The sequence below is a fragment of the Nilaparvata lugens genome, chromosome 3, assembly GCF_014356525.2.
Source record: "Nilaparvata lugens isolate BPH chromosome 3, ASM1435652v1, whole genome shotgun sequence".
Taxonomy (NCBI): Eukaryota; Metazoa; Arthropoda; class Insecta; order Hemiptera; family Delphacidae; genus Nilaparvata; species Nilaparvata lugens.
The window spans coordinates 40018833-40043095 of record NC_052506.1 but is presented as its reverse complement, the minus strand read 5'-3'; the positions used below and the strand labels follow the sequence as shown (position 1 = coordinate 40043095).

At 32.4% G+C, this 24263-nt stretch overlaps 2 protein-coding genes across 6 annotated transcripts in view; one reads left to right on the top strand and one right to left on the bottom strand.

Moving 5' to 3' along the window:
• Nucleotides 1-24263, bottom strand: part of LOC111044098 — a 153779-nt gene that overhangs the window by 39882 nt on the left and 89634 nt on the right. Inside the window, exons 1-6 of one of the 5 annotated variants that reach the window (XM_039423780.1) lie at nt 6206-6349; nt 5475-5583; nt 4258-4360; nt 2542-2751; nt 1372-1511; nt 413-564 (exon numbers count right to left, since the gene is read on the bottom strand). In XM_039423780.1, the coding sequence (XP_039279714.1) occupies nt 413-564; nt 1372-1511; nt 2542-2751; nt 4258-4360; nt 5475-5564 (695 nt within the window). In that variant the 5' untranslated portion in view covers nt 5565-5583; nt 6206-6349. Of the gene's footprint in view, nt 1-412; nt 565-1371; nt 1512-2541; nt 2752-4257; nt 4361-5474; nt 5584-6004; nt 6027-6135; nt 6350-24263 lie in introns of those variants that run through there. The other 4 variants (XM_039423781.1, XM_039423782.1, XM_039423783.1 and 1 more) reach the window with 4 other exon arrangements.
• Nucleotides 18910-24263, top strand: part of LOC111044097 (alpha-tocopherol transfer protein) — a 31833-nt gene continuing 26479 nt past the window's right edge. Inside the window, exon 1 of the mRNA XM_022329165.2 lies at nt 18910-19152. The gene's annotated coding sequence lies outside the window, so the exon portion shown is untranslated. The remainder of the gene's footprint in view (nt 19153-24263) is intronic.

Genomic DNA, 24263 nt, shown 5'->3' with positions numbered 1-24263 from the left:
GGATTATGTTTGAGAAGCATTATAATTCAAGCTTTGGTACATTGTGATTAAAGAAAATCTTTGCAACACAGGGATGGCAGATCAATCGTTTTTCAATACAGTACGTATTTGATGTTTCACGATAGTGTATGGAATCAAATTACTTACATTCGAAATTATTTGAAATTTTAGATAATATTATAATGATGTTATCATTCGAGAGAGGATAAGGAGATAGAGATTTGAGAATACAAGTATTCTCCTTTATGGTTGAAAACGTAATCGATGAATTTACAACTCAATTTTACTAATATTCGCATATTGTAATAATAAGTTAGCCTATCACAGTTATCGATACAACATTGAATATAATTGTAACAATTGGCCAATTGATTGATCTATACATAATTGTTGATAAGCTTTGCACGCTCACCTGAAATCTGGTTTGAATTCAAGATTAATGTCATACATGACAATTGTATTGGAAGGTGCCTCATTCACTAATAAAAGTTTCACATAACGTTCGTCTGCGAAAACTTGCAAATTATTTACCACCTTGTGGATGGGCCAGGACCAGAATTCTACCTAAAAATAGAGACCTTGAATTAAAATAGCAAGAATGTTATTCAAATTCCTCAACAAAAAGATAAATAACCAAGTCAATGCCCTAATTAGGCGACAATTTATGCTTGAATAACTACTGATGATAAAAAATGATTTCCATAATAATAGAATTATATAAAAAAAATTGCAGATAGTAAAAATATTATCATCTTTATCTAAAGCAAAGTAGTGATTCATAGTGAAACTTTTGAAGAGATAGAATAATTAACTTAAATATAGTTTATGAAATAATTACTTGCATATATAACTCAATGTGGACAAAATATTACAATATTTCAAAACTATGGAACTTAGAAAGAAATAGGCATATTATTCAAGGTTTTAATAAACTAATAGAATGATAATGATGGATCACCTTCCATTCTTCATTTCCAATAAATCATATTTATTTAAAACACAATACGGTATACGATTAAAACATGGATATAATAAGTTATTTTGTTAGACTCTACATAAGGATTGCACAATGAAGTACAGTAGGTACCATCAACGTTGAATGGTTCTTATCGAATTCCTATTAATTGATGGCTACTGAGCTACAACCTTATGTACAAAGTGTAGGCTATTTTGGCAAATAACAGACACTAAGCCTGATTTCTTATTATTTAATTTGTAGTAGGCTACTTATTCAAACAAGTATTGCCAATCAAATTGGAAATTTTGCTTGAAATATCTTATGGCCTATTATGATAGAATAGATATGTCTATTCAAAGATGATATATTATTGAGAGCATCTTATATTTTTATGAAATGAGAAGGCTACTCACTAGATTTTTCCCTACAAATCTGTACCACTTCAAATCTTTCTCAGGGCTATCTATTGCCACCACACAAATAGTTTCCATTTCTCTTGAAGTCGAATTCCACCATTGGAAAATATCAGCATTAGATGCTTTAAATGATAAAGCTGTAAAATTGAAAATTCAGTCACTTTTTTATCAATTCGAGTTCAAATTCGGCAAATATAAAATCATCTATCAACGTTTCCAAGTGGATTTGATAAAAGTAAATTTATAGATTCTCCTTTAAGAAATAATAGTTGCTGGAGTTGGAGATGAAGCCTCCTCCTCATGTTCAATTTCCCAATCTGAACGATTTTCAAATTAGGTGGATAACTTCAAAGAAAAAATTGTTCAATTATGAAATATTCTCATAACTAATAATGTGGAATGATTCATTATTTTACTCAAAATGACTTTCAATTATTGTATAAAAATGTTAAAGTTCTAAATAGACTATTAAAAGATTCGATCCAATAAAACATCATTAATGATAGAGATAATCATCAATACATTTAACCACATAACTTCAGATAATCTCTATGCAGTTCAACTATTGTAAGTACTTTATTATCATAAGGTACATCATGCAGATTAAGATATTATTATTATTTTAAAATCATTCTATTTGTACACGGTATAACAATACAAAGGAGTTGAGAATAACAAATTGCAACAATGACTAACTTATACTATATAAACAAAATGTTTGGCAATAGATTAAACTAATAACAAGAGACAATTATAAATTTGCATAAAACCACGAACAATAAAAGTACCCTTACAATCAATAAACAATATCACTATGAATCAATTGCTAAAATTCAACAAGCTGACTGACTAGGTGACTCCTAACATTCAACAAGCTTTGGGAAGCATCCTTCCCATAGAGTACCTAAGATATTAATAACTCAATCCTCCATAACTTTATTGTTTTGAAGGTTCCATTTTTATTCGAAATTAAACGGTGAAGAAACTAAAACAAACATTTGCGCCTTAATTTTTGCACAATATTTCTGACTTGAAAAATGTAATTTCTCACTCTTCAAACCTTACGGTATGCATTTTTCAAAAATACGATTGAGAAGATGAAAATACGATTACAATTTCAAATGTAGAGAATAGTGAGAATATTCTTTACAGTAAAATAAAACTTACTTATAGACGAGTTGGAAACCGAGACAACCTGCGAATTGTCATTTTTATTCTTTGTTTTGTTCTGTTTGAGAGTTATTGCTACTAGTCCAGGCTCCTCGGTCAAACCAATCAGGTGCACAGTATCCAGCGTTGAAAGAGAATACCATTTCCGTACACTTGGAAAATCCCCAAACGTATCAACGTCTCTTACAACATCATTCAGTGTCAGTTCTGAAAAAAATTATTATAATAAAAACCTCTGAAAATGTATTATCAAATAAATAATACCGGGAAATCAGATATAAATAATTGAATATTGTGTATTGAATTCATATATAAATACATGAAATAGTTGATGTTTTTCTATTCTTAAAGGGTGTGAAATCTCATCCTTTATAAATGAGTAGTTTTTAGAGAAAAAACATGATCGGTATCTCGAAAGAAGTTTTAAATTCTTCATTTACAAGTTTTTCATTCTGAAATGAAAATAATATAATCAATGGAAGCCCACATCATATCACAGCTAAAAAATTATTTTATATCATCTGCCGTAAGTATTTTGTTAACATTCTTGCTAATTACACTACATACACTTCATACATGATCGCTAGCACAGTCGTTTCCACATTTACTTATTTTAGTAAAATAAGTACTTGGCTGTTCCTCTATCTCTTTATTCATGCATCTACTCTTGATAATGTAAAGAGAATACTAGCTTCAAATTCATGTGCATGATTCAAATCAATGTACAATCTGAGTTCTTTATTTTTATTCGTTTGAACTATATACACTTAAATGAGAGGAATAATTTCAGCCAAAAGTCTTCATTTACATAACTTCTAGCACAGTCGTTTCCACATTTACTTATTTTAGTAAATTAGTACTTGACTGTTCCTCTATCTCTTTATTCATGCATCTACTCTTGATACTGTAAGAGAATACTAGCTTCAAATTCATGTACAGTGCATGATTGACATCAATGTACATCTGGGTTCTTTATTTTTATTCGTTTGAACTATATACACTTAAATGAGAGGAATAATTTCAGCCAAAAGTCTTCATTTACATAACTTCTAGCACAGTCGTTTCCACATTTACTTATTTTAGTAAATTAGTACTTGACTGTTCCTCTATCTCTTTATTCATGCATCTACTCTTGATACTGTAAAGAGAATACTAGCTTCAAATTCATGTACAGTGCATGATTGACATCAATGTACAATCTGGGTTCTTTATTTTTATTCGTTTGAACTATATACACTTAAATGAGAGGAATAATTTCAGCCAAAAGTCTTCATTTACATAACTTCTAGCACAGTCGTTTCCACATTTACTTATTTTAGTAAATTAGTACTTGACTGTTCCTCTATCTTTTTATTCATGCATCTAATCTTGATACTGTAAAGAGAATACTAGCTTCAAATTCATGTACCTGATTGAAATCAATGTAAAATCTGAGCTCTTTATTTTTATTCGTTTGAACTATATACATTTAAATAAGAGGAATAATTTTAGCCAAAAGTCTTCATTTACATAACTTCAATAGATATTGATATATCGTCAAAATTCAATTTCATATGGTTATGTTTGGTCCAGTTCACAATAGTTCTTCACTAACAAATGAATATTGAATTCCAATATTAACTTCTAATCCTAACGTATTTCTTGAAGATCTTAGTACTTTCATAAAAAGTACAGACGTACATTCAGATGAGTACGAAAAAAAAATGTTATCACCTTCTCGGTTTCCGATGCCAGAGTTAGGAACATAGGTATGTGTCTTCAATGCGTTTATCAGCATGTCATCAAGTTTACTTCTTAAATCAGTCAAACTGACATCCTGCAAGCAGAAATAAAATAGTAATTTACTATTACAGTGGAAGCTTATGAAAATACCATTCTGATTTGATATACTAGAAGTGTTTTCTAGTTGAGCCTGGTATAAAAATAGATGAATTTAAAAACTTTATTTGGATCAACAATGATTAAAATACATGGCATAATTCAAAACTATTCTGATATAAACTAATTAGCAGTAATTTATTCTTAACACTATCTTTTAAAATAAAAATCCATTCATTCTTACATTCATAATGAGTACTCATTATTAAATTACATTATTTAAATTTCAATTTTTGAGACGATGAAAAGCTGTTTAGCCGATCTACAGAATATAAAATCATATTCAATTGAAACGGAATAACTCACTACATTTGACAGTCTGTATTTCAGAGTTTGTTGGAGAACACTTTTATATGTTTGAAGAAGAATTCAAACTGTAATGATTCTTCGGTCTTCTTATTCATCCTTTGTAGAGGTTCTTCGATTTCCTTCTCGAACACCGATTCAGTTGAGAGAAGTTTCATTTTCTCTAATTCTAGGGGAGAAGACCTATTCAAAGAGGGAAATATGATTCCAACGATGACACAGAGTATTCATAGTATAAATTTTTTGAATTAAAGGGAGAAAATGTATAGCTCTATACTCAATTCCATTTATTAGAAATTTGAAATCGTTCCAGTGCTATCAAATTTTCAGTATTAACATACATTTAATTCATATGAAGCTACTGGCAACTACATAATTTGAATATCTCATGTGATTCTTTCATCTCTTGTTACCGGTATTGTGATAACAATCGTTTATTTAAATAATGAGTATCAAATCATTGTTATGTTTAGGATTAGAATTTTGAGCTTTGGGAAGAACTGCAAACAAGTACAAAATTGGTAGAATATACATGTTGATTTTAACAGTGTGTTATCTCTTTCTTTATGGACCTACAGAGTTTGGAATATCTAGTATAAATTATGATAGTCTCAATGTTATTCTACGTTTATTTAGCTTTTCATGATACAAGATCATCCAAAACCTTAAGCCATCTTATGAGAAACTCAATACTTATAGCTTGATTTGAAACGAGAATATTGCTTATTATATTATATATCACTCACATTGGAAGTAATAGATCCTGATACTCCGTTGTACGTGAAGAGGATGAAGAGAAGGAGAGGGTAGAATGACAACTCAGCCCTGTCTCTCATGGCGATTACGGTTTTGAGCCTGTAAGAATAAAACAATATTGAGTAAACTGGAAGAATTTTTCAATGGATTATTAGCTAGTATATTATGCAACTCTTCAATAGATACTCCTATCAATTACTATTATATATAACCATAAATCATTCGAAATGATTACAAATGGTTGAATTTTTCTAGGATTTTGAAATTTAATGAGCTAGAGAATTTCCTGAAATCAACCCTGAGAAGATCATATTAGAAGAAACAAGAAATGAATGGTATCTCTGTGCAGATTCAATTCTATGCAAAGGTTTGCAAAAATGCAAAAATGTTATGCAAAAATAATTTTTTTTTGTAAATAGATAAATAAATAAATAATCTTATTCATAACAAGTATTTCAATAAGTTAGGAACTTTCCAACTCAATCATTTTTCTTAAGTTGTGAAAATGAAAGAGAATTACTATTCGGTACACTTCCAAAATTTGACTCCCATATTGATTGACATTCCAATTTGTATTTTGTTCTTTAAACTTGGAGCTAGTATAATAATGAAGATTTTCTTGAATGGAATTTAATGAAAAATAATCTATACAATTTGCTTGGTTTTACTTCTTATCACTTCCTTGGTCTCAAACTATGACAGGGTAGAAAATCAAAATAACCTTTAAAGTCTACCAATTATTCTTCTGCAAACTGAATAATTGCAACATATAAAACTTAACAAAGAAAAAACACCAAATTTGAAAACAAGAAATTATCCCATGCTAGTTGCTCGATATCACTTCGTAACAGGACTGAATGACATCAATGAAGAGCACTGAAGAAATTGTATCTAATCTTATCTGAAGAAGATAGTGAGGAGAGGAAATACAGTACCTACTTTATACTGTTGTCTGCAAGAAATGATAATTAGTCCAGGCAACGAATGCTCAAATAAAGGTATAGAGGGAAAAGTAACACAATTTTAAACTACGCAGCTCTTTTAAGGATAGTAAGAGGATTAACATATCAAAAGTCCTCACCCCTACCCCTTGTGCTAAAGGGGTGGTGGTAGTTTGAAAGTACCATTTTATCATTTTTCGCATACATCTCAGAAACTATGCATCTTATAATAAACATTTATATTCAGTGAAAAATTATAGCTTACAAAATTACCAACACGTCTTGTACTTATATTCTTATATCTTGGAAACAATGTATTCTATTGACATAATCAACTACATAAAAATTAAGCTTAATAAATTTTCTACAGGTTTTGTTCAGTAGAGATTTTTGATAAATCCTATACTTTTACATGATAAATCCTTATACATGTACTAAAGTGATGTATTTTCGAGAATCCAAATTTTCTTATATTTTTTCGCTCTTTCAAGTCTTATAACTTTTCAACAATTCATGAGACAAGAATGTGCTAATTACGAGATTTTAGAGCATTGAGTTATCTCTCATTTCAAGTATAATTCGACTATTTCACTCATTCCCATACGACTGTTGCAGCAGTTTTAGTTTTGAGTGTCTTTGTTTGGTAGGAAGTTCAGAAACACCCCCTGTGTTTAGTTCCGCAGACGTTCCAATAGATACTAAAAATAATATGAATGTTCATAATGGAACACACTGCCAATTTATGATGACAGAATAGTGTGATATTCGAAAAAAGTCACTTCTTGCAAATCTTGAGATTTGACACTCAAAACTAAAACTGCTGCAACAGTCGTATGGGAATGCGTGAAATAGTCTAATTATACATGAAATGGGAGATGATTTAATGCTCTACAATCTCATAACAGCACATTCTTGTCTCATAGATTGTTGAAAAGTTATAAGACTTGGAAGAGCGAAAAAATATAAGAAAATTTGAATTCTCGAAAATACATCACATTAGAACATGTAGGTATATCTTGAAAAGTATCGGATTTATCAAAAATCTCTACTGAACAAAACTTGTAGAAAATTTATCAAGCTTCATTTTTATGTAGTTGATTATGCCAATAAAATACATTGTTTCCAAGATATAAGCATGTAAGTAAAAAGTGAAAAATGCAACTTTCAAACCACCCTCATTCCTTCAGTACATGATGTGGGGGTTGGGATTTTTGATATGCTCACCTCCAAACTAGTCTCAACAAAGCTGCAAAGTCGAAAATTGTGTTCCAAACATTCCCTCAAAATTCCATTGTCAACTGATCTATTGTTGCTGAATAGAAAATTTCACTCAACATTAAAACTGCTGCTACAGTCGTAGGGAAATGCGTAAAATAGTGAAAATATACATAAAATTGAGGATAATTCGATGCTCTATCAGCTCATAATCAGCACGGATTTTTTTCATCAATCGTTCATAAATTATAAGACCGGAATGATGAAAAAATTGGAGGCAAAAGTGTTTTTTCAAAAAATTTCTCATCTTCAAGAGCGGATATCTCAGAAACTATTGGAGATAATATGGAAAATATGTTAAGGACAACCTGTTGGTAATTTTGTAAGCTACAATTTTCTACTGAATATAAATGTTCATAAGTTGCATAGTTTCTGAGATATATGCGGAAAATGAAAAAATGGCACTTTCAAACCACCTCCACCCATTTAGCACAGGGGGTAGGGGTGAGGACTTTTGATATGTTAATAATATGTTTGAGATAGCGATATGCGGTTTTCGCCATTCATTTTTTCTTGAAATTCCGTATCGAAATCATGTATCGCATGACCACCTTCCTATTTAAAAAAAATAAAGTTGCATTCAATATGGCGGATCCAAGATGGCGGACCAGATTTTTGAAGTCATAGTAAAGTAGGATTTTCAATTTGAGTAGGATCCCCGATCATACCCACCATCAAATTACCTTTGTGTATGAGATATTAAGCCGTTCTCGGACTTTTTTCTCTCCTTTCTGCTTTGAATAGTATTGAGTAATAATGTGAATATCTTCTAAACGGTTTGAGATATCGATGTGCGGTTTCCGCCATTCTTTTTTTCATGAAATTTCGTAACGAAATCATGTATCGCATGATCAACTTCTTATTTAAAAAAAAAGTTGCATTCATTAATGGCGGATCCAAGATGGCGGACCAGATTTTTGAAGTCATGCTAAAGTAGTATTTTCATTTTGAGTAGGATCCCCAATCACACCCACCGTCAAATAACCTTTGTGTATGAGATATTAAGCCGTTCTCGGATTTTCACCCACTCTGTATAGTAGGGTACTGTATTACTTTGAAAGTACAGTAGTTGTTATCGATAAGAAGGCTGATCAATAAGCTACAAATATACAAACAAGATACGTAGGGTTTAAAAAATTAATAAGAATAGAGGAATGTAGCAGAAAGGTCATTATGTGTTCTACACTCGTATAAAATTATTTGAAAGAGCTCATAAATATTCTAAGTTGCAATTTTTTCAAGGTATCTACTGTATTATCATTCAATCTCATTAGATTATTGAGTCAAAATTATCATATTACTTGGGGATATGAAATTGATAAAAGTGGAGTTCGCATGCATAACAGTAGGCTGCATAATGTATGCCAAACTCAATTTTATTGAATTCAGTGAATAATAAATAAATATACCGAAGTAATACATGATCATTCAATGTATTTTCACTGCTTTTTGCAGTATTTCCACTGTATGATAAAAATCTTTCAAGAACTATTTAAAATCTGTTTATGCAGCATGCTAATCACATCGCTGAAAGTAGTGGAATTATTACCATCTAATAAAATAATTATTTGGAGTAATTTCAAATTTGAAAAGACTCTTTTTCAATAATTTTACTATTTTAAAAATCAGAAATATTTTACATTTGATATTTTCTAATCCTACATTACTCGATGGAAAAATTATTGAAAATTAAAAATATATCTAGTGAATGAAGAACGATTCATTACGCCACCCGGCAGTGGAACGATTGAGTAGTAAGCCTACAAACCATTGGGCAGCAACATTTATTTACGATGTTATATAGTTCATGATATACTGTTAAGTAGAGGTTGCTCGATTTAATCGATATATTTCTTTATTTATGAGTTTATCGTTTGAAGTCATTCACAGGTACATAGTTAAGTTATCTAACCACTGGCCAGACGGGAATGGAATGGACGAAGTTAACCGACAGTCAATATTGGTCACTGGGTTAATCACTTTCCCCTCTCACTCTCTCTGTGACCCACTCACTCATGAGCACTTGCACTTGCATAACACCTCTTTGTATTCGCGTGAACTGCTAGTGAATGGTCGTGGTCAGAGAATCTCTGCAGACGACTCAATTTGAAGGACTCTTACTATTCAAGTCAACAGCCTGCTATTTGATCAATGTGACCATCATCACATTAGGCTTTGGGTACTTGATAAAATAGAACAAGTTTCCAAAGAGCTGATTTGAGAGAAGTGGATGAATAGAATAATCAATCATTGCATACTCATTGAGGAAATACTATCAAATGCAATGAGATTTATCGGAAGGTTAAGGTTGAAGTTTATATTGATTGGAGAAAAACATCTACCAATATCAATTTTAATAAACCTTTCATTAGGTACGGTAGGTATTCCTGAACTATTGGATTTAAACATTGCATATTATGTATGTTGGACATATAATATTATTTTTAAGAAGATGTATGTTAGAATTTATTTGAAAAGTATAGGTAATAAGGCATAGTAAAGATAGATTAATAATGCGTAAATAGCTTGAAATTGTTTTACCCAACCAGGAATATGAGAGACTGCAATTCGTTGAATTTTATAATCATATCAAAATTATCGGATAATTCAATAAATATTCCTGTAAATAAGACTTTATTCCAAAGATTAGGTATTTATGTCATTAAAGAACAGATATTACTTTTGTTAAAAAAATTGACTAATTAAATTTGCAATTTAATGTTTTCTATTTTATTTAGAAGTAGTCAGCCATTTTCACAATAATACTGTGGATGGGAGCTTGAAAATGTCTTGTTCTTCATCAATGGAATTAAATTAAAGCATCCCAGTTGAATCAAACCAGATTGGTAGGTACCTATTGTACTATGTGATATGTGAATATTGATTACCATATTCAATAATAATCGATTTAGTTGAGAATCATGAATAATTGAAAATTTTACAGAATAAATCAATTTACAGTAAACCAGAGCTAGAATTGTGTTTTCAAACAATACAGACATATAGACCAAATAACAATGTACGGTAATAATCAATATGGAATTATAAAAGGAGGCAAAGAAGCTGCAGATATACAAAATAATTATTTTATAAATACTCCTCTGAAAATACAACCAATCTATCTGTAAATATACTGAAGTAGATGAATTTTTAAAGTTCTTTAGCAGTGTTCATCGACAGTCGCGCACTTTCCACTTGAAAGAATTTGATCCAATAAGTAGAACAGAACTCAGAAAGATAATTAAATCATAAAAAATAAAAAATCCTATGATCACTACAATATTTCAAACTATCTAGTAAAGCAAACAGCCGAACATATAATTGAACCTCTGACTTATATCTTTAATGAATCAATGAAAGCCGGTTGTGTACCGTTAAAGTTGATATTATTCTAAGGTAGTCCCCATTTATAAGAAAGGTTACCACAAGCTTCCTGAAAATCACAGACCGATTGCCAATCCACCTGTATTTCTAAAGTTATTCGAATACGTAGTGCTCCACAGATTAAGAAACAAGTTAAAACTGCTGTCCCCTGAACAGTTTGGATTCAGGCCCGGCACTTCTACAGGTGATGCGCTTTTATCTTTTATAAATAAAGTGCTGAATTCTGTGGATGGAGGATCCAGGGTATGTGGCCTGATTGCCGATCTTTCCAGAGCTTTCGATCTTGTAAACATTGAAATTTTATTGAAAAAGATGAAATTATATGGTTTTGAAGGCAGGGTTCTCAAGTGGTTAGTATCATACTTTGATGAGAGACATCAGCGGGTGGAAATACAGTCTCACTCTTTTGTGTATCAGTCGGAATGGTTACAGGCGAGGAGTGGGGTCCCTCAGGGATCAGTCCTTGGTCCTTTGCTTTTCCTTCTATATATTAACGACTTGCCACCACACCTTGAGCCAGCACACTGTGTTTTATACACTGATGATGTAAGTATTTTATTGAAAAGTAACAGTCAGCATGATATGGAATCTGAAAGTAGAAGAGCTCTTCAGAAACTGGAAGAATGGCTGGCCTCAAATATGTTGGTACTAAATTACAATAAGACTATGCAGATTCCATTCAGGACGGCTCGGGAAGCAGTATTGGATACGAGAGATGGAAACATAGGTTCAGCAAACGAGGCAAAGGTACTTGGAGTAGTGCTGGACTCTGAACTCTCCTGGCGACCTCATTTGGACCAGCTAAAAAGAAAACTAAACTCAGCAGTATTTGTTCTTAGAACCGTGAAGAAATTGCTGGATGCAGGAACGCTTAGAAGTGTTTATTTTGCTGTGTTCCATTCTCTTCTTTCATACGGTGTTATATTTTGGGGCAATTCAACTCATGCAATACATATATTTAGGATTCAAAAGTGGGCAGTTAGAGTGATGGTGGGTGAATCTATTAGAGCAAGTTGTAGAGATTATTTCAAAGAGTTAAAGATTCTCCCACTACCAGGTGTATATATTTTAGAGGCTCTTTGTTTTATTGATAGGAATAAAGATAGGTTCAATACAGGAGAGTTGTTCCACTCATACAATACCAGATATAGACAAAACCTCAGAGACGAAGTTCATCGAACTGGTATGTATGAGAGGGGGGTAAAGAGTGCAGGAATTCGGCTTTATAATTCATTGCCAACACGCATAAAAGCTCTTACAGGTTAAAAGTTCAGAATTAAGGTGAGGGAGGAGTTGTTGCAGGTTTGTCCGTATTCCAGTGAGGAATTCTTTTTGCATTATAGAATGCAAAGATTGACGACTTAGATTATAATTGACAAATCCTTATACCCCTTTCATAGGTGGTCAGTGGGATGAAAAAAAATGAAATGAAATAATATAAATTATTAATGTAGTAATGTAAGGAAGCCCATCCCTTGAGCTAAGCCCAACTGGGAAATCAGATTCATCATCTTCACATGACCAAGACCAGGTGCCTTGTAAGGACCTCCTCCTCATTTTATAAAGAAATTATAAGACCCTAATATTATCCATCAGAATATAAATAATAATTTTTTATCCTTTGAACTTGAATCATCGTTATAAAGCAATATAGAGAAAGCTACTTTGTAGGTAAGCCTCTGCAATATCATCAAGCCTAACATAAGAGACCTCATTGTCACTTGTAAAAAATATAATAAACATGGAAGAATTGACCAAGAACTTTTCTCCTTAATTTGAGAATAATGTAAACGGCACGATCTAGTATTGATATTTGTGTCATAGGCGGACATTGACTTCGGCTAAAGGTAGCAATCCATACCGTGTGAAAACCTGTTCCATGTAAAAGAATGGAACGGCTAGGGAACCGGTTGGGTTTTGAAATAATTCATAAAAGTGCATCGAAAACGAACTTCGCATCTTGTGTTGAAATTCGGAATCTAGCTGTTTGATGAGCAGACTATTGGTATACCAGAAAACTGGTATAGAATAGTCAGTCATTAACAATTATTTTAAACTATAATTTGTAGTCAAATAAGTCTTGATGAATATCATATTCATTATAGATATAATCAACTAATATATGGTATCAGAAAGAAGTTAGAACTAACTTTGAGTTTATGAGCCATGATAAATGTTGAATGTGTCAAGTACGACCGTATAGAATATTTCTGAGATCTGTTCCTTTTAGATTATTTTTCATCGGGCTGATTTAAATAGACTATCCAAAGAATATCCCCGAAAACCTCTCATAAGAAACTAATGACATTTCTTTGCACTTCTACACTCCTTGGATGCTGTTTCGCTCCACGCGGTATTTAGTCCAGTCAACAAAGGGTTAAAGAGGGAAAAGTTTGGAAGACAATTTTTGACCCCGAAGTTTTGTTTATGGTAGTAAGGGGATAAATCAAAAGTCCTCACCCCTGCCTCCTGTGCTAAGGTGGTGAGGATGGTTCAAAGGTATCATTTTTTGGTTTCTCGCATATAGCTAGAAAACTATGCATCTGAAATCTTATGGACATGACTATTTCATACAAAAATAAAGTATACATTATTTCCTACAATATGTATCCAAAAACGTTTTTTATATCTCTTTTAATTTTCGAGATATCCGCTCTCAAAGGTGTGACTTTTTTGAGAAAAAACACATTTTCCTTCAATTGTTCGCTATTTTTGCTCTTATAACGTTTTGAATATTGATGTAAAAAGTCCATGCTGATTATGTGTTTGTAGAGCATCAAATTCCTTTCAATCTGATGTATAATTTTACAAGTTTACGCATTTCCGCACGACTGTTGCAGCAGCTTTAGTGTTGAGGGTGAAATCTTCAATTTTGCAACAATAGACCAATTGACAAAGGAATTTGGAGGGAATATTTTGAACACAATTTTGGACTTATTGCAGCTTTGTTGGGGGGTGAACATATCAAAAGTCCCCATCCCTACCCCTAGTGAAAGGATGAGGGTGGTTCAAAAGTTGAATTTTTCAATGTTTTGCCTACACGTTCATATCTTGAGAAAAATGCGTTCAACCGACATGACTAACTCACTAACCATTCAAAAAAGAAGCTTGTTAAATTCTTTACAATTTCTTTTAGTATGAAGTTTTGTGATTTCACCAACAATTTTCGAGACTAGGCTCTTGAAAATGTGAAATTGTTAAAATAACAGTTTTTCATCCAATTTTTTGCTCTTTCAGGGCGTATAACTCACCAACAATTCATCGTGAAAATGAATGCTTATCGTAGATTTGTAGAGCATTGATTTCTGTTCAATTTCATGCACTAATTCATATTTGCCTTTCATCGTTATAGCCGATTTCTCAACATATAAACGTGTAAGCAAAACATTGAAAACATTGTAAGCATACAACTTTTAAACCACCCTCACTTTCTTAGCACAGGGTGTAGGGGTGGGGACTCTTGATATGTTAACCTCCTCTCAACAGAACTGCGGGGTCGAAAATTGTCTTCCAAACTTTTCCCTCTATACCCTTTTTTAGCATTCATTGCCTGGACTAATTATACAATCTCTATCCAATTGGAGAAAGATTAGTCAAAGAAATATAATTAGTCGAATTATAATAATTATTAAATATAATAGTCCATGCTATGGTATTGTTAGTATAACCAGAATCTGGTTATACTAACATTAAAATCTAACAATGAACTAAATCTATAGTTTCTCTATGGTATAACGAATGTGGCCAAAATTCGATAAACTACGAAGAGTTTTGCTTCATTTTTTGTGATAATTTTCTAGAATATCAATTTTTCACGCCCCTCCAGGCCTGCACCCCCTGAAGGACTGCGCCCCAATGCACCGCATTGGTTGCATTGGCGTTATTTACGCCACTGCCCCTTACGATCTGGAGGCAACACCCTATCTTGAGCTTTTTATGGTATGAACTTGAAATCTTAACTAGATTCTTCCAGTAAAATCAGACATAACTTTTGGAAACCACAAGCTTGATTGGATTAAAAAATGTAAACTGTCTTAAAGAAACAATTATAATGTCATTTCATAAATGATAAATAGCAAAGTAGGGATGGTCTTGAATATTTTATAGTCTCCAGGACAAATTATAGACAAATTCCTTTAATTTTTCTTTGCTCCCAAATAGCTTATAAAATACTTTTTCAAGCTAAATTCAATATTTTTCCAAGGGGCGGACCCCTCTTCTGGATACCCCCCAGTATCTACTAAGCCTTTAAAACCTTGATTTAATTATTCAATTCCAATAACTTTATGAATGAACACATTTTAATAGTGCTTGACAAAATAATCCGGGATGAGAATATGAAGAAATAAAGCAGATGAAGGTGAAGGCTCAATCCTCAATTTATCAATCAATCATCTTGACTGCATTCGAATGACAAGAGTGACTTTCAAATTAGCGTGATTCAACCTTGACACGGTGCTGAAAAGAGACTTGCAACTCTACCGTATTATATAACCTGTATTTAGGCTATATCTATCATCTATTCACAGTATTCTATTCAGAAAAGACTGGCAGACTATGAACCTACTTAACTTATGTTAGACTAAGGTGTGTACAGATTTACGTGCCGCGAACATGAGCAATTCACTTTTAATCAGCTGATGCCAAGCTTTTTATATCTGTATCTTACCGTTTCTGTAAAAATACAGATATAGTCAGCTGATTAAAAGTGAATTGCTCATGTTCGCGGCGCGTATATCTGTACACACCTTTAGAAGTCAAATGTAACAACTTATTCATAGTTTGAAAATGAAAATAAAAGTAACTTTTATTTTCCTCAGCATAGAAACAAGTTTTACTGGAATAACAAGTGTTGTTGATCGCAAAAGAAAAACTTAATATCCATCGCAAAATAGGCAGGTTTCTTAGTGTAAGAAGGCAATCAGGATTTTTATTTACATCCAATAGCATAGCACTCAGCTACACTGAAATTTTAGAATACTTCTTTATATTAAGTAGAAGCTACAATTATGACTCAAAAGTCTCAGCCTATTTTTTTATAGTAATTATTGCTGCAAGCTAAAAATAAATATGAGAAGTCAGATTCCACGCCTGAAAAATACTCTTCCCTGAAATGTATACTTATATTGATAATTTGCATTAATTGAGCAATAAAGTAATAAGTTTCAACGTTATACAAATCCTTAATAAGATAACAAAATATAAGAACATCTGGAATGAATAAACTGATGAATTCAATTGAATATTGCATAAATGCTGTTAGAATATTAAGAACATTTACAATGGAAGCATCAAGAAATCCTCATATAGCCCATTTTAAAGCAACTCCTAGATATTGACGACGACTTGACGTCAAATGGACATAGGCATAGCCTCTTGAAACTCAGGTAATTTCGACTCTTTCATGTTCTCCTTTATAGCATCCAATTCATAGAAGGGATTTATTTATCACTTCATAGTCCTTTAAAATCAACATTTTAGAAGTAACTCTGAGTTTCTTTTCAAGTTTTAGAATTTTCAATAATTAATACAGTATTTTCCAGTTATCAGTGATGGTTTAGTGGAATATTTTCATTTAATTTGGTTTTCAACTTATCTAAATAAATTCTAAATTTTAGACAATTTCTATCCAAATTTGGGAAAGGAACAGTTTTGGGCTTCAATCCTGTTGTTACTTTCTTAATCATTATTTTTAGATGAGAATGATATTGTATCTATCAATGTATAAATATCTAAATTAAGGCCGGAACACATATAACCGCACCGAGCCCGTGACGTGGTACGGCCGAGCTACGACCGCGACACGGTGATGGTGGTAGGAGAACACACATATCCGTGCGACAGCCGAGTGGCATCAGTTCTGTAGTGCTACTGTGGTCTGATTTCTGAATGTGTTAAACTATCGTTAATAATATGTATAACACTATTAAATCACAAATTTACACTATAACATACACATCCGATTTAAATTTATATTTTTAAATTTTAAACTAATTACCAGTAGACACAGAAGATGAGAATCATAGTGCTGGTATAATATATTTCGGTGCATAACAATACCACAATCAGTCATGTATCGTAACTATATATCAGCAATAGAATTGTTATCTTCTGCTTTATGTATCTAAACGTAATTAGTTTTCAATTTAAAATTTAAGACACAGTCACGGGTTCCTCCTTTTATACTTTTTGTTGTTTATCTTATTATTTATTATGAATCTGTCTATTATAGCTTTGGCTTAACTTATTATCTGATTATACTTTTACTTTAACTTATTTTTCCGTTCAACCGTATTTCTCATCACTTTGATCGTACAAAAACTGGAAAACTCCGTATCTCTTCAATAAGTTTTTCACTCTCTATGTTAAACGAGCCCGCACCGCACCGTCAAAAAGTAAACTGAACTAGTCGGTGACGGCGCGGGCACGGCTCGGGCAACAAACACGGTGACGGTGCTGACGCGGTGCGGTAGTATGTGTCCCTAAACGTTTGAAAGCCTTTGCTCTCTCACTCGCCGTAGTACGTCCGACACTCGGCCGTACCGCGGCGCGGGCTCGGTGCGGTTATGTATGTCCCGGCCATTATTCTTGAGGATGAATTTACTAAGAATTTACAATTCTTATAGCATAAGAGTTTCCATCTTGATTCGAATGAAAATTATGATCTCTATCATCTTCATAGCTCTAAAATGTTGTAACTTTACATTCATTAATCGTTTTCCGACTCATCCACACTCTACACTGATGGAAAATGTCTGAGGCTATTCTACCCATTTTGAAGGATCTAAATTTCAGCAATAATTATGTTGAGTAAGATTTTATCAAATATTATCAATATTTGGAGATCAATTAACGCAAAATCGATTCATCATATTTTCAAATATAATTTATTAGAAATCAAGTTGGCAAAAACCAAATGCCGCTATATATAATCATCCATTTTCATACCTTTCTAAAATTATTAGCCTAAAGTGCCTGAGAGTGAAGATGTTAACATAACATCCTTATAACAAGTCGAACTGGAGAACACATATTACGCCTGCTATTATGATGATTATCTATCGATGTTCTCTTATTTTGTTCGCTATTGATTTATCGCTCACTATCACTAAGGAAGGATGTTTATTAATTCAATTTGGAAAATTAGGCTATAACTACTTGAATTTCAGTATACAGAATGGAAATTTTCAATCATTAAAATAGAATAGGCTAAGAATGAGAACTTTCAATCATCAAAATAGAATGAAATAATGAAAGGTAATGGATATTTTTGTTTTTTGCTATTGAAAAATACAGTTTAACAATCAGCTATTATAATCATTGTATTTGTATGGAACTAATTATTCTTTCCAATAAGATAACTTTAACTTTGGAAAATGAAAATTGTCTCTAGTATGAAGAACTAGAAGTTCAGACACACTCTATTATTTATGAACATTGTTTTAATATGTATTAGTATTCACTCAAAAAAAAAAAAAAATGCTTCATATATGGAATGATCATTCAACAATAACAATTCATTTCTCAAAATATAATCGATAGTCATTTTCAGTGATGGATCTTGATCAAGTGAAAAAATTCCTGCTCAGAAACAAGTTTTATCGACGCCAATTTTTTCAGTTATCATCAACCTTTACTTTCTAAAATCGAATCGCTATGATGAGCCACTGGTGGAGGGAGAGCACCTCTTCCAACTGTCAGCATTCCTTACAAATAACATTGATGCTTGTCATTCGACAAATGCTGACAGTTTAGAGTGAATCTCGTTTGTGGGTTCGGTTTCTACTGGTGATGGATGCTGGCTGTTTTTCGACAACAGGTGGGCAAAAGTTAGTTTGCATGTAGCAGTGGCCGGTGCCGATGCTAGTTGGACGGGGTGCTAGTGTGGGTCTGCTGTCTGTTTCGCCTTTCACCGATCAGCGATCAGCGATCAGTGTTGTTTTGCCAGTGGCCGCCGCGAGTTGTTGTAGCGTCTGTGAACCGGTGTCCACACTCTACTCTTCGGCTTCTTCGACTGACCAGCCAGCTGCTCCCGCGACCGACGTTGCGCCAACGACAAGCAGAGCAGGTATTGTAAACAAGCCGATCTTATCGCGGGTTCTCGGATTCTTAACAGTGTCTTCTTTTTTTGTTTGGCCAATTACTGAATCATATCAGGGCTATGATTTAATAAGCTCAATCGGTCATCCAATTAATTGTTTATCGCTCAAATCCTCCACCAGCTTTCAACTTAACCACCCTAGGCCTAATACTTTTTATTTTTACTAGTTTTCAATGTCACCTACAACAAACTACTGGTTTTTCTCAGCACCACGTACTTTTTAGGCTAAGTTTAATCAGTTATCGCTTATATTCTTCTCAATGTTCTCAATATCTCCGTTCTCTTGCTCAATGAACTTTCATTATTTGAGACATTTGTTTCGGCTCGATTGATTATCCCACATTCTTCGTAAGCCTAAGTTTTGGATGTATTTCAGTTTTCTTCTCATTGGACTTTCCTCAACTATATAACTTGAAATTTTTGAGCTCAAAACTTTCTTTATGTCTTTTGGTAACTCTTCCAATCTAATTCGGTCAATCATTCATTTGATGAAGGAATGTTTTTTCCATTTGTCGTTTGAATTGGAAGTCTGCATGAGTTATGAATGAAAAATGAATGGATAATGGAGGTAAATTGATAGAAATCCGATATTATGGATCTGAATTCATGGAACAGATTCCCGATTTCCAAGTAAATAATGAAATTCATGAATATTAAAGAGCCTATTTTATCAACTTTATTCTTTTTACTTATATCTATAGATATAATTTAAGATTTTTTCAATTGTATCAAATACTACTCTAGTAGTTGTGTATAGAGAAACCAGAAAAATTAAAAACAATAAACTCGTATAATGTTGATAAGGCTACTAAGCTGGATTTGATAGTTCAATGAATACCAATTTATATTTATAAATGTATCCTACTTTATCTATTGTATAGAGTAGCTTAAGCATCAAACTATGTTAAACGTTCGTTAATGTGGCTTAGCAAATAATGTGAAATCAAATCAAATCAAATTCACTCGAAATTCATACAAAATATTAACAAAAGTATAACACGACAAGTTACAAGTGAACAAGATACTACTCACAAAAAGTACAGTATGTTACTGGACTTTGTCCGCGAATAGGAGTCAGATACAAAGTGTTATAAGTAAGATTATATATTTTAAAATTAAAATAAATTGACTAGCCGTCATTTAGATAAATTAAGATAAATTGAAAGATAAAGTGAAAGATAAATTGAAAGATAAGATGAATAGAAAATTAAGATAAATTGACTAGCCGTCAGGCTTGCTTCGCTCGCCATATCCGTGAAGCCAGGGGGCTCCGCCCCCTGGACCCCCGACTGGATCGTCCAAAAATGAGATCAGCGGGCTCGCTTCGCTCGCCTGCATGTAGACCTCAACGGAACCTCTGTACCGAATTTGAACGTATTATGTCAATTTGATCTAGAAATACTCCTGCTAATATATCGGCGTATCTTTGGCGAACAAAATTCTTCCACCTCAGCTAAACCTGTGTACTGAATTTTTTTTATATATTTCCATCAATTATTGAAAAAGGTGAGGAAACGCAGAAAAGCTGAGAAAACTCTAATTTTGGCTAACTGGATAAATTTGTATTTAGGAGGTCCTGGATAAATGCATTTCAATCTTCAACTTGGTGCCAACCTAACAAAGTCAACTCAACTTAATGCCAACCTGACAAAATTTTTGCCATTTTAGCCGCCATCTTGAATCGCATTTGATCGAAATTGTTCGTGTCGGATCCTTATATTGTAAGGACATAAGTTCCAAATTTCAAGTCATTCCGTTAATTGGAAGATGAGATATCGTGTACACAGACGCACATACATTCATACACACACACATACAGACCAATACCCAAAAATCACTTTTTCGGACTCAGTGGACCTTGAAACGTATAGAAATTTAGAAATTGGGGTACCTTATTTTTTTCGGAAAGCAATACTTTCCTTACCTATGGTAATAGGGCAAGGAAAGTAATAATATAATTAAAATATCAATCAATTCCATAGTGTAGTATAATTCAACAGAAAGACAGTTATTAGTGACATCATCGAGACAAAAACGTAACACACAGAATAAATTGATGGACTATGTAGTAGTCAATACAAGGTTGACTTGATTTGTGGTAGATATTGAAACTTATTAACTTAAAACCTTAAAGAAGCCTTCCACCTGGACTGGCGAATGAAGCCATAGCCAAAGCTTAGTTTTATTCATGAAGTGTTTATGGGTATTTATTCTTCTCAAATCAGGTGGTAGTAAGTTATAAAATTTCGGAGCAAGAAAAAGGAAATACCTCTGGAACGTGGTACAGTTCGATTTTGGAAGCCTAACAATCATTTGAGTAGTTTGCCGTGTTACAACAGAAATTTCATTATCGTTGTTATATACTGAAACAGATCTGTTACCACTTAATTGATAAAATAAAGACAGAACCTTCAGCACATAGGTGTGTCTCAGTGGTAGAATATTCAATGCTTTGAAAATTGGATATGTATGTGACCTCCTATTAACTCCCTGTATAATCATTATTACAGACTTCGGTAGCACTACAAGCCTTTTATAATGAGAAACAAAAGTGGATGCCCAACAGGAAATTCCGTATACAAGCTTAGAATGGAAAAATGCATAATACATAATCCGTAGAAAATATTTAGGGAAAAACTGCTTCAAGTGATAAAATCGTCTTATCAAGAACATGAAATACATCTTTATTTTCTTTATGTGGGAGTCCCAAGTTAATTTATAATCAAGAATCAAACCTAAGTATTTTATTGTATCAGATTGATTTATCTCATCACAGCTACATGACACACTATTACAACCAACTTTATGATATTTTAGAGAAACTGGAAAACTGAAAGGAGCTGATAAGGAGAAATTTATATATTTAGTTTTAGATGCATTTAGTGCTAATTCATTATATTGGAACCAACAACACAAGTCATTGAGATCCAGCTGCATCATTTTTAGCAATTTTATCTCACTGTCAGAAGAATATGCTAACGCAGTATCATCTGAAAAAGAAGTTAAAGAGCCTTGAAAGTTATAGGAAAAGAGATCATTTAAGTAAATCAAAAAAAGGATCGGACCCAATACCGATCCCTGAGGTACACCACAGGTGATCAAAGCCAATTCACTACTAAATTCACCAATGGACACATATTGTCTACTGAAACGCAACCCTAAAAGTATTTCTGTTGTTGGGCAAATCTTTGGATGGTTCCAAAATTTTTTTTAGAAATCTATTCAATGAATGAATAATACAGAATAATAATGTAGCTTGAATAGATACACAGATGAATAAATGAATGAATAAAAAAATAATAAATTAATTAAATTTATCCCTCGTGAGTTGATTTAGGATGCATGGTTTGTTTATGGTTTTTGATGCATGATGCTTTATTTTGTGCATCCTGCAATTCAAGTATATAGGTCGTAAAATACTAACATTTATAATAGTTTTATAACGTTATATCCATCCCCAGAATTCCCTTGAACTGGATCAGACCATACAAAAAAATCTCATTAAATGCTTTCCACGGATTAACAATGGTTTTGAATGGAGTTCAGGTTATTAAATCGATACTTGATATTGATAATATAATATGGAAGTCAGAACTTTCAGCCCACAGGCATGTTTTCAGCTCAACTAACAGCTCTAAACCTCAACTCCAACAGAGAGCTAGTAGTTGGGGCTGGACCTATTCAATTACATCGGAGAAGAAAGTTCTGAAAGGCGATATACTATCTGAGCAATGTGCGATCGAATGTATCATGTTAATGACTGGTTTTGTGAAATTACTCATTGAACCTTCACGCTGTTTTCAATGCTTTCTTCTGATTAATAGAAACCGATATCAGTATAATAATGATATTAATTAGAGTGATAGGCGTTAATCATGATAATGATAAATTCGATTTCATCCATTGAAAACAGTGAAAATAGCTCTAACTAAATACTGAAATAATGACCTAAAGAACTGAATAATGAATTAATGAGGCTTGAACGAAAAATACTCTGTAATCATTAAATCTTAAAAACAAGATTGTTGGAAAATCATTCAGTGCTTAATGTTTTGATAGCAAAAATTCAATTGTGTCATAATTTGCTGAGTCAGAATGACAGTGGATTATAATTACTTAATGATAAGTCTATCTATATTTAATTCTGTAACTCATTCACACTACTCAAAAATCAAATTGATATAGCTATTTTGACCACATAGGTTTAAATTATGGGTTACAAATTCATAGATTACAGTATTTCCATTCATTTATTCATCAATTGCATTGTAATAAATGCATTGGCGATTTTGCATACTGTAACACTTTCAAAGTGATATAAGCATCATCGCAAATCGTAATTTTCTAGCAATTTAAAAAAAATGGAAATAGAGAACACAATTAGCACAGATTTCAAGAGAAAGGCACACACCATTACAATGATGTTGAAAATTCAATTTCATGAACAATAACAAAAAATCCAAACAAATTCCAATTATGGATTAAAAATAGCCTTTAACAACACCTGGAAATATGATTAACATTGGTAGGAGAAAAACAATTCAATTTTTGTCTAATCAACAATTTTCAAAGTAAATTTCAATGAATTTACTAATAAAGGATTTTAAAATCCATATCAATGTCAATCAGTTTGTTATCGTTTATAAATAGAAGTATTGAAAATTAAGGTAAATTTAATGCTTGTAATTTTTTTTTCTAATCCTGAATTAGTTAAATATTCTGGATATTTGAGAACAAAAGTGTATAGTAACATTCAATCTTCTAAATACTGTATTTAATGTGTTAATTTATAAGAAAATAATCTATAATTAGGATAGGTTGATTGATTATTAGATACTAAGATAATTAGATTGAGAACAAAGTAGAAAGAGCCTGAAAAAAGTAGTACTCGCATTGCTTATAAATGATTTTTTCTGAGGAAAAGGAAAAACGTGTGTATTAAAATCATCCTCAGTCTTAATAAAAAATATTGCACACGGAATAGTACGGTATTTGAATATTCATAGATGAATGGTCGATGATCCTAGATGAATGGCGATTATAATTGAGATAAAAGCGAATTAATTTTGAAGATTGAA